Source organism: Hevea brasiliensis, chromosome 2 (assembly GCF_030052815.1).
Source record: "Hevea brasiliensis isolate MT/VB/25A 57/8 chromosome 2, ASM3005281v1, whole genome shotgun sequence".
Classification (NCBI taxonomy): domain Eukaryota; kingdom Viridiplantae; phylum Streptophyta; class Magnoliopsida; order Malpighiales; family Euphorbiaceae; genus Hevea; species Hevea brasiliensis.
This window is the reverse complement of record NC_079494.1, coordinates 8,049,781-8,062,130: the sequence shown is the minus strand read 5'-3', so window position 1 is coordinate 8,062,130 and position 12,350 is coordinate 8,049,781. Positions and strand designations below refer to the sequence as shown.

General features: G+C 29.1%; 1 protein-coding gene across 1 annotated transcript; it reads left to right on the top strand.

Moving 5' to 3' along the window:
- The first annotated feature begins 9,321 nt into the window (after positions 1 to 9,321).
- LOC110670979 (transcription factor HEC1-like) lies at positions 9,322 to 10,387 on the top strand. Its single transcript, XM_021833316.2, has one exon. It carries the CDS (start codon positions 9,358 to 9,360, stop codon positions 10,156 to 10,158), a length of 801 nt encoding a protein of 266 aa, XP_021689008.1. The 5' UTR covers positions 9,322 to 9,357; the 3' UTR covers positions 10,159 to 10,387.
- Positions 10,388 to 12,350: the final 1,963 nt, after the last annotated feature.

Here is a 12,350-nt window from a genome sequence, read left to right as displayed (position 1 = left end):
AAGGTCCATTGATATTTTGTTAGAAATATTATTCTTAAGTTGTTAAGAATATGAGTGACAATATTTCTAGCATAAAGTATCATAAATAGGTTCACAATCGAGGATACTTCATAATAAGGACATGACTTATCCAGAAAGATTGTATTCATGTTTGTTCCCAAGTTATTTATATGAGATATAAATAAGATGGAATGGTGAGTCTCATGCCATATAACAAACATGATAGGCACTTATAAATGATAAGTAGGCCGAACCAGTGACACTTATGACAAGCACATGGAGTTTACTCTTGTCAATGTTTTGTCATAAATCATATCAGTGCATATAATCCTTAAACCTGAGATAGCACAATTATCTTGTATATAGGTAGTTTGAGTTTGATACTGCTTTCATACTTGTACTGTGTATGGGTATATGGACATCTGTTGGCTCCTACTAGTTATATATGGAGATAGGTGTTGATCAAGATGGAATCTGCTCTCTAAGTAAATAGAGATAAAATCCTATGTTCATTTAATTGTTCTTGATGTTTCAAGTTCTGCCAGACAGATAGATTTATTCGTAAAAGAGTTTCGATGAGAAAATCTTTTAATCAAGAACTGGAATTAAAAGAGAATATAATATTCATAGCAAATGGAGTTTGACATAAACCATGACTCAAATTGAGTTGGGATTTTGTAACAGAGAGATTCTAGTGCATGGTAACATATGATTATAGGTTCATTTAAGGTAAATCTTATTACTAATTGGGTGGCCATGGCATGCTATGCTAGGTGTTAACCATGGTCTATGAGGTTCATAAAATGATTTAGAGAAATCATTTATGGTAAGAAAGAGTTCTGATGATATTAAGAGTTGATATCATGTCTCATTGCCAATTAGTGATGAGCCTAGTAAGTCACACACATACACAAGTTATCACATATTTAAATATGATTTAATTAATTAATTAAAGAGTTTAATTAATTAATTAAATAGGTTTGGTTTGCAATTAAATTGCAAAGTCCCTAGCATGACTTGAAACCAAATCTAGATTATTGGATGTGTAGTATAAATTAAATTTATATTTAAAGTGTTTAAATATGAACTTAATTGATGAGAAATTAATTAATAGAGATTAATTAATTAATTTATATTTGATATAAATTAATTAGAAGAAGAAAATAATTATTTTGGGTTAAGAACTCAAAATTAAGACACAGGGGCATTTTGGTCATTTTGCAGTGTGACACGTGGCACCATGAGATGGTGACACATGGCATAACACATAAGCTTGCCAAATGCTTTTTAATCATATAAGATGATTAAAATCAAGATTAAATATAGGTTTGACACTTGGCACAATGTGATTGGGTCACTTAAACCTAGAGCTAATCAAAGGGTGACATGTGGCAAGGGTTTAATGTGTTAACCTAGCTATTTAAGTGTTGTTATGAGAAAATAAAATACAACCAGCAGCCACACTCCTTTGTCACGCCACTTTGAGGGTTTTTATCTCTTCTTCTTCACCTCTTATCAATTCAAAGAGATTAGCCATCAATCTCTTGAATTAAGAAAACTAGAAATTGTTTCTAGTGTCCTGTTTACATCTTTAATCTCTTAAAAGGCAGAACTTGATTTTCTAATTAATAGAAAAAGCTTTAGAAGCTATTCAAGGGCTGCCATAGGTGTTCTTAGTGTGGACAAGCTAGAGGGACAACATCCGTGTCCTCAAGACGATCTCAAAGGCGCAGACACGCCGCAAAGGCATCAAGAGGTTAGTGTAATCGTTCTTGATTTAATCTAGGGTTCTAAAATTAATCTGATTAATTTTAAAATCTTAAATGGCAAATACAGATCCAAAAACATATTAAAAGAGTTTTAATATGTTGTTTATCATTGAAATCAAATAGATAAAAATAAATCTTGCATGATGCATGTGACTCTAGGTAAAAATTTTTGAATTCAATGGTATAAACTTGTGTTTTTCACGCTTCCGTTCCTTCAATTAGAACCACATCTAAAATACTAAGATAAGCCTTGAATGAAAATAAATAGTGACTACCTGATAGGTAAGTATAAATAAGAAAAACAAAACATAAAAGGTTAAATGAGCCGGGAGTCACAGCGATGGTGACCTTCCCGGGAAGTGACGGCGAAGGCCATCGTAACCCGAATTCTGAACCAAAAAATGTGACTTTGCGGTTCTTAGGACTATTGCGAACACAGTGAAAAATAAAAAATCACGAAAAAGAATTATTAAGCATGTTAAATAATTAAGTCAAGGATCCGAAAGAAATATCAAATAATTTGCAAATCGGATTGAATCAGCGAGGTGCAAGTTGGTCAATTCACCCCTAGAGCTGACTCTTGACCTAACTATCCAATACAATCGGAAAAAACGAAAATTTCATAATCGAGAATTAAATTAAAGAACTATTAAAAAATTTAAGAAAAAGAAAAAGAATAAAACTTTGAGTTATGACATCATGTGGATGACATCACACATGATGTTAAAATTCATTTTATTTTTCCCACCAATTTTGACTAAGTAAAAAATCATTATTAAATACATAAAAATACAAAAATTAAAAAGAAAAAAACCCATTTCTTCTCCTCCTTCAAGCTTTGGCCGAAACCTCCACCCCTCTTCTCCATTGAAACACCTCCATGAAAGCTTTGCTACAAGCTTACTTCATTTATTTAACCCTAATTTCCCAAATTTCCCCCATAAAGCTTGCTATCTTCACTTGAGAAGGTGATTTGAAGAAGAAAAGAAAAGGAAAAAGGGAGTGAGGTGAAAAATTGAAGTTCAAAGTGAAGGTAAGCAATTTAATTTGAAATTTTAATTTGATGCACATGTATTAAGTTGATTTAACTTAGATTTTCACTTAAATTTAAAACAAAACAATTGTTGGGGGAGTAATTACAAATTCTTATGTGAGGGTTTGAATTGAATGAATTTGATGCAATTGAATTGCTAATTTAGGTGAATTAGAGGTGTAAACAATGAATATATTATTTGATTTCATTAGATATTAAATTTATGTAATTAGGGTTCTTAAGCATGTGAAAAATGGGAAAAAAATTGGGGAATTAGTCAATTGATGCAATTGACCTTATTTGAGTTGAGAAATGGTCAATTGGGATCATTTGTAGTGTGTGTGAATTGGTAGAACCAAATTGTAATTCAGATTGTTTAGTGTTTAAATTCTGGCAGCTTGACTTAGGTCCCTTTCAGGGACCAAAACTGAAAATTTACCAACTCAATTGGTGTGAGGCCAATTGAGAATGAAAATAGACACATAATGGCACATTTTTCATTCAGGAATTATGCCCATAAAATGATCATAATATAGTGAATAATTAGGTCAAACCCAGGTGTAGTGCACTGCCACTGTACCAAAATGACCAAATAAACAGTATTTGTTCATTTGGCCATAACTTGGGCTATACAGGTCCAAATGTCCTGATGTTTATGGCATTGGAAAGGTATGACATAGCACTACAACTTTCATGAAGAACAATAACTCAAATTCCGTCCATAACCCAATTATTTTGCCACCCAAAATTAATGATTCAAAACTACCAGAACCAAATTAAGTGCCCAGAAATCTGGGTTAGACCAATCTGGCCAGCCATATTCAAATAGCCATATCTTGGGCTATAAAACTCCAAATGGAGTGATTCAAAAAGAGAATTAAAGTTAAGACAATAAGGAACAAGTTTTATAAAGAACACATTGCCAAATTCCTACAGTAACATGACCAATGGAACAGTACCAAACAAGATATCAAATCTGAAAATTTTGAAATTGTACCTAAGAGACCTAAAATTTGAAAAAACAACTAAAACCAACAAATTAGGTAACCAAAATGTGGTGTGTGGGTGTAGTTGAAATTCCCATACCTATTAAGCATAAGATAGTCAACATTTTGACTTGAATAGTGCCATAAATAGTAATACCGAAATAAAAATTTCAAAAGACGTTAATTTGCACATATTATGACTAGAATTGAGTATACATGAATTTAATTATTAGATTTATTGTGAGATAAGATACTGAAACACTGTAAATTGTGTGTTACAGCTGAAAAAGACCCGGAAGGGACAAGGAACTGAGTCAAGGCCTAGAGGTGACTCACATCAGGTTTGTGCACAATAATTCTTGTTTAAGTATTTTATTCTTGAAAATTTGATTTTGTGTTACTTATGAATTGTGTTGTCATTTTATGATTGCAAATATGACTTTGGACATTGATCAAATTTCTCACAAATTATTTGAATAAATCGTTTTGAACTGATTTTGTGTTCACACTTAGCATGACAATACCACATTATTCCTCCTCCATTTATGGGGTTGAAACTGTTTATTTTCTGCTCTCTCTGGCTTACCAGTTGAGGTCGAGATCGGATAAGTACTCATTAGCTAGCTAGCCATCTCCCTCATTGATTTCTATTAGTGAGGTTATAGATTCCTTTGTCGTGGTGTACAACACGACATTGATAAAAAATTTTGTGTCATGGCTTAAGTTGTATATGAATTGGCAATACTGTGTTTATTAAATTATTTGACCAAAACTGTGGTATAATGAGCTTTGAAAATTTTTGAAATGTGATTGTGAAAATTTTGAATTGTGAATTATTCATAAATGTTTTATATTACACATTTTACATCTTATTGTGCACTACTGAGTATTTTTATACTCAGCGATAGCTCTTTTTACTGTCGCAGATAGAGGCAAGGAAAAAGCAGCAGAGTGAGCTGTTGATTGTGAGGACTACCCAAAGACTTTTGTACGGATATTTGATTATACCCTTGTAATTTCTTGATGTAAATAATTTTGTAGTCATATGTACTTTTGTAAACAGTTAATATGTAATACTATTGTCTTTTGGATTTTTATGTCTGTAAATCTAACTGCAAATGTAAATTTCTTATTTTGAATGCATTGTGCATAGCTTAATTTGAACTATTCGAGATAAAATTTTATTTTGATATGTGGAGAAGGATGAGAATTGTGTTGATTGGAGTTTTAGTGGTTGAATTGGTAAAGTATATTATTGTTGGGAGTGTTTTTCTACAAGTAAAATTTTTTGTTTTTCTCAATTACTGTCGGTACTCAGCCGAAATTTTTCTAGAATTTGCGGAAAAATAAAATGGACAACAATTTTAACTAGCTTTTAATGTTAAATTAAATATTTCTAATTCCTACAAAAAATGCTCACCATTTCCAAAAAAATAAGAAAATTGTTTTAAAATCCCTTGTAGTGTATTTAATGGGTTATCGGTAGACGGAGTCGGTAATTCATTAGGTATATTACGGGATCATATTATGCCTTATAGAGGGATAAAGTGTGACAACCAACATCATGACCTTGAATTCGAACAATTGCACTATTATTGACATCATCTGCAACCTCAGCATTTTCTGATGTACGGGCATTTGATGGGCCCGCTTCATCTACTACATTTACACTGCCATCGAGTTGGTAAATGTCAACGTACAATTCTATTGATTCCAAACCCTCAATTTGCTCAATGAAATTAAATATTATTGACACATCATCATCATTTCTCAAATCCATGCAAGCCCAATTCAAAACACATTTGCTCAGTTTTGGTTTTCTAAAAAGGATACGTTCAATGAATTCACGTCCTTCTATCAGGGAAATTGTATGTACTATTCTCATCGCGAGATTTGCATATTTTAATATACTACTAATACTAAACACAGCTGATCTACCCCCACAATAATCATATCCATCATCACCTAAAATAATCTCACCGTTCCAGTACACAATACCAAAATGTGGGCTTGACATCTTCACATATAAAAAATAATATTTCTTACAATTTATAATATACATGTAAAATAATATATAAACAGAATACAAATTTTGGACATAAAAATTTTAATACCGTTTTATACAATTGGACCAATTAATGTATGAGGGCAAAACAAAACATAATATAATTAGCTTTTCCATTAAGCCAATAGGACCAACAATTACAATAATATAAAATTTTAATGTAATTATTTGTAATAAATTTACGATTAACTAGGGAAAAAACAAAAAAAAAATTATCATCTTTTTGTAAATCAAATAACTTATTCACAAATAAGTTATAGAATTATATATTTTTTTCATAATAATATAAATTTAAATCTTTTAAATATAAGGCATATTAAAATAAATCATTTCAATCTATTTCTCTTAAATTATTATACTTTAAACAATTCTTTTCCTAATTTCAATTTTGCAACATAATATATCAATTTCACTAATAATAATTTTTCTTTTTATATTTTTACTAATACAAACTTTTTTATCACACTACTAAATTTATTAGACATAAAAAATAATACATATGTAGATTTTATTCTATTTTCCTAAATCTAATAATATATTAACATTTATACTACATAATAAAATTTTTTAATAATATAAATTTACCTCATTTTTATTTTAAGTACTCTATAAAATTTTTCTTAAAAAAATACGTAATATATTATCTATATTTTACCTAATTAGTTTTATCAAAAAATATAATACACCTTAAAAAAAAAATACCTCAACATTTTTTTTTTGTTTTTATACTTTTAATATTTTTTCATTATTTACAACTTTTCAATCACATTTTATATTATTTTTACCTAATTTTTTTCCCTCAAAAAATTTATGAATAATATTCAAAATAATAATATTATTTTTTCTTTTTTTATTATTTTATTACCTTCTTTACATATAAAATCATGTTCTAAACCTCATAATTTTTCAAATTTAAATTTTACAACATAATATTTAAATTTTATTACTAATATTTTTTATTTTAACTAATACAAATTATTAACTACACTATTATATAATTATATAATATTTAATTTTACTACAAAATGTTAAAAATATTTTACGAATGCATAAATTATTTTCTTTAACATGAAATTTATTATTACATATCATTCAAAAAAAAAAACATAAATATATACACTACATAGACCTTAAAATATTGGAGAAAGCCAGTGCTTCAAATGGTTGCTCAAAATATTATACAGTGAATACTGCCGATGCATAAAACCAGTGCAGGAAATGTGAGGAATTGGGTTGGTATAAATAGTGTCACTAGACGCTATTATATTTAGAGACTACCTGCCATTTAACTGTGCAAATTGACGCTATGATGGGGGAGGACAAGACGCTGTGATTGGAGAGGACAAGCTAGACGCTATCTTTGGTAGCATCTGAGTGTTGACATTACAGCAGCTAGATGGTAGCACCCAGCTGCTCACCTTTTCTTTTTTGACAAGTGTGCAAATTCTTTACTGCAACTAAACTCTATATGGGTAGCACCTCGCTGCCTGCTCTCTTTTTCGAACAATATGAAGATTATTTTTTAAAAGAGAGAATCTAGATTGTTTACTACAGCTAGACTCTATTATGGGTAGCACCCAATTGCTATACTCTATTATGGGTAGCACCCAGTTGTACCTACAGTTTTAATTTTTTTTTACATTTCAATCCAAAAGAAAATTTTTTTGTTACAAGTTGATTCTTAGTCTTACTCGTGATTGAGTCTGACTATTTCTTTCCTCCACATCATCAAAAATACTCTCTTTTGATAAATAATTTTTCTCTTACCTCTTTGATAATTTAATTTTAAATTACACTATTTAGATAATTTTCCTTAATTTTTTATCATATTAATATTTACACAGATTAAATACTATCGTACTATATGAGAAAGAAGGAAGCAATTAGATAGAATTCAATGAGGGCAATTGACGCAGCCCTGGTGAAGTTTGTTTGGCAATTCTTTTCTTCCCGCACATGAGGCTGCTCGGAGCACAACCTAATCCATCTCGAAAAGCGTTCCTTTTCAATCAGAGAGGAGGTTAATTTAAGCCGTAGACTCGATGCATCACCTCAATCATAATGAATGAATAGCGTGAAAATTAAATAACGCATATACAATTGCCACGTGCACGCAACCACCAGATCCAACGGCACCGGATTTGTCACCGTCGATTAGAAAAGAATCTCATTTAAGGGGTCTGGTCGTGAGATTTCTGACAACTGTCATGTGCGCGGTGATTTTATATGATACATTCATACTCATAATCATTCATGCACCATCAAAGCTTCTTATGGTAGCCCCTGGAAACAGTTGGTGGATCTGAACCCTTGAAATGGTGGGACCACTCCACCTCTCAGATCTACATTCAATTTTCTTTTTATCTTCCCATTACCGCAAATACAAAACATTATTTTTTAAAAAATAATACAATTCTTGCATTTATACACAAATTAAATAAAATAAAAATAAATTAATTTCATTTTATTACGAGGAAAGACAAAGATACCAATTAATTATTTTTCCTTAAATTTAGTAGTTATAAACACAACCCATTATTAGGGAAAATTTCAAATTAAATAATAATTATAATTCAAACTGATCATGGGAATGGACCTACAATAGAAATGTAGAGATCAAAATCAATAAGCAACATGCATCATGATGTTTTTTCAGGTAGCAATCTGCCTTGATAATATAGAAAATTTTAACAAATTATCCCTAAGCCTTGAGGATGCATATGCATGTTTAGGTGATGATTTTTAAAAATATCCCTAAGCCTTTGAAAAAAATATTTTTAAAAATATATTAATTATAAAGTATTAAAAAATAATTTAAAATTAAATTTAATAACTTTTAATAATAAAAATATAAAAATAACAAAATATTTTAATCTTTAAAAATAATCTCGATACGAAATAATCACATATAATATTTTATATAAGAAAAATTTTTACTCAAATCAAATTTATTATGAACAAAAAAATATAAAATTATATATTTAATAAATAAATTATTTCATTTATTTTATATCTTAAATCATAAATCAAATCTAAATAAAAAAAAATCTTTCACATAAATGGTAAACTAAAGAGAAAGAAACAAAAGCTCATCAACTTTGTGATAACAAAAGTTCAAATCGCATTTGTACTCTCCATATTAAAAAATTTTATCAACTTTTTCTATATATATATATATATACACTCTCGTTCACACTTCCTGCTTCGATGTATAGTCTGTTCCCAATATCACTTTCTTTATTTTTATTATTTCTTCTTAATTTCCCTTCCACTGGTACTTCTTCTCTCCACTCTCCATACCCTTACCTTTCACTGAAAAATTCTGATAAAACTCCTAGTTTACTCTATCTTCTCCTTTATCTTCCCCATCCGTCTGTCTTCCAGTTTTTTCATGCTCTCTCTTATTCTTTAAATACTTCTTCCCTCTTGCTTTCCTCAAACAATTTCCTCTCTCTTTCTCTCTGTGTGTGTGTGTGTGTGTTAAAGGAAAGGAGTGAATAGGGAATGGATACTGACCAGTTAAAGTCTGGAACAGAAGATCAGATGGAGATGATGATGATGATGATGGACAAGCTTCCCGAGTTCTATGGTGCCTATAATGATGTTGCTGATTTAGCCCCGCCACCTGAGTTTCCTGGTGCAACTACTAACACTAACAGTGCCGGCTCTAATGCTATCCTGAATTTTATCGATAACCCACATATTGGAAGCTCGCCTCCTTTTATGGCTTCACAATCTAATTTACCATTCACTAGTAATAATACCCCAATTCAAGAGGATTCTCCCCCACCTGCTTTCCTATCAAATCCACCCACGGCAAGATGGAGAAGTGTTGGAGAATTCCCTGGTCCAAATGCTTATTCTACACCATCACAGAAGAAGAATTCAATGGCAGCAATGAGGGAGATGATATTTCGAATCGCAGCCATGCAACCAATCCACATAGACCCGGAATCAGTGAAGCCACCAAAGCGTAGAAACGTGAAGATTTCAAAAGATCCTCAAAGTGTGGCTGCACGCCATAGAAGGGAAAGGATAAGCGAGAGAATAAGGATACTTCAAAGACTAGTCCCTGGAGGTACCAAAATGGACACAGCTTCCATGTTAGATGAGGCAATTCACTACGTGAAATTCTTGAAGACCCAAGTGCAGTCCCTGGAGAGGGCTCAAGCTAATAGATCATCGTCAGCTGGGATAGGATTCCCCGTGGCAATGTCCAGTGGGAGTTACCTTCCTATGGGAAAGGCTTTAGAGTACCAGCAGGAGCCTCCACATCAAAATGTTCAACATTATGAAGATGCTTAATTAATTAACTCATAGAGTAAGTGAATATTATAATCCAAATATTTATATAGTTAATGTTAATTTTAGCTTGATGGGGTTGTAAAAAGCTTAATTATTTATGCATTAATTGCCATTATTAGCCTGTATTTGACAATCTCAGAACCAGAGAGAAGAGCCCAACTGTTCAAAGCTTGTAGGTAAATATTTTTATTTGAATTAATGCGTCTTATTTTATTTGTTATTATTATTATTGGTTGAGAAATGTTGCTGTGAGCCTGTGACGTATATAATGAGCTAAAAATGGTTGGAAGAAAGCCAGCGGCCTGCTTGATGATTTCATGGCAAGCGTAATTCTAACAACAGAAATGGAAGAATCTGACGATATTAAAGTATTAAAGTAGCGTGTATTATTGAAACAAATTGCTATTACAGTATAAAAAGAAAAGAAAAGGAGTTTCATGCTTTTTCTTGGTGACCCTAAAAAATCCCAAGAACAAAAAAATAATGATGATAAAAAAATGTCAGTGGATTGACAGAGTGTGCAAAATTATCTTTGAAAAATCTAGAAAATGGGTTCTTTACGGGAAGACCTAATTGGTTCCTTGGTAGGTGAATAAGATTTTCAAGCTTTTTGGGTCAATTTTGAGACAATTATAGTTGTAGAAACCATAGAAAAATCATCACCTAATCCTGGGTAGCAAGACAACGTAAACCAGCAAGACAAACGAAGCATCCGCAACTCACAAATCACTGAAATCAAACATGTTGGCTCTACTGAATAATTGGTTATTCTACATTTTTTTAATTAAATTTGATTCTAATTTAAAATGATTATTCATTATAGATAAATTTAAATTTACATCCATCCTTATTAGTGATGATATATAAGAGCTTGAATTTCATCTAATTTCACTTTAAAAAATTTTATGAAATTCAACTAATTTTCATATTTTGTGTGTTTGGTTTAAATAAAAATTAGAATTTAATTCTAAGAACTCATTTATAACTAAAATCAATTTTTATTAAATTTGATGAAATTTAAAATGAATTTCACAAAATTTACATAACAATATTTTTTGAATTAATATGTTCAAAAAATTTCACTAAATCATCCATTGTCTTATTTTATTAATTAAAAAACTTATCAAGTACCATTGATTATTTAAAAAAAAATAGAAAGAGGGATATTTATTTTAACTTTTTATTAATTTTGTTATACATATTCATTTTCTATTTTGTAAAAAAAAAAAAAAAATCTCAGATGTACAATGTGAAAAGCGTTCCTATATTATGAAACATGTGAATTTATGTTATATTTATTAATATATTATTAATTGTTATAAATTTAATTAGGTATAAGATTTTTTTTATAGACTACATGAATTTTTGATAGAGTACAAAAGTACATGAATTTTTTATAGAGTACAAAATTATAATTTTTTTAATTTGTACGATAATTTAGGAGAGAGCAAATGAATTTGAATTTTATAATTATATCAAATATAAATTATAAGTAATTTAAATAAATTTTATATTTTAAATTATGTTATATCAAATAGTACATTCATTTTAGAATTCAATTAATTTTACAAAAAAATTGTAAAATGGAATTAAATCAAACACTATGCAAGGCAAAGTACTCAAAACAATGAATAAAGAAATTAGGAAACAATGTGTTTTTTTTTATAAATATTTTATTTTTAATATTTTATTTGTATTTTATTTTTATTATTTAATAAAATAAATTATAAAAAATTAATATTTAATCTCTTATTTTAATAAAACTAATTAATTGGATCTTCTATTATAAAATTACATTATTAGTTTCTATATATTTATTCTATTTCGGTCATTTTAAACATTAATTTAAATTTTATTTATAATTTTAAAAAATATAATTATATAGTCTTTTTATTTTTTAAATATTAAACTATTTAATTTTTAAAACAGTAAAATTTTTTTTTCTTTAAATACATTAAGCAATAGAAAAATTAATTTTAAATGAATAAAGGAGTTAAAAAATAAATAAAATAATAATATAATAATTTATTAATGTATTTTTTAAACATTAAATAGTTATTTTTATTAAAATAAAAAGATTAAATAATAATTTTAAAAAAAAATATTTTACAAAAAAGAAAATTAAATGGTAGAAAAACTCCATTTCATAAAGCTAGAGGTGAGCATTTCTAAAGTGAAATGGATTTGCGTCG

What these genes read in the sequence shown, in the direction of transcription:
- LOC110670979 (XM_021833316.2), top strand. Translation starts at nt 9,358, where the DNA reads ATGGATACTGACCAGTTAAAGTCTGGAACAGAAGATCAGATGGAGATG.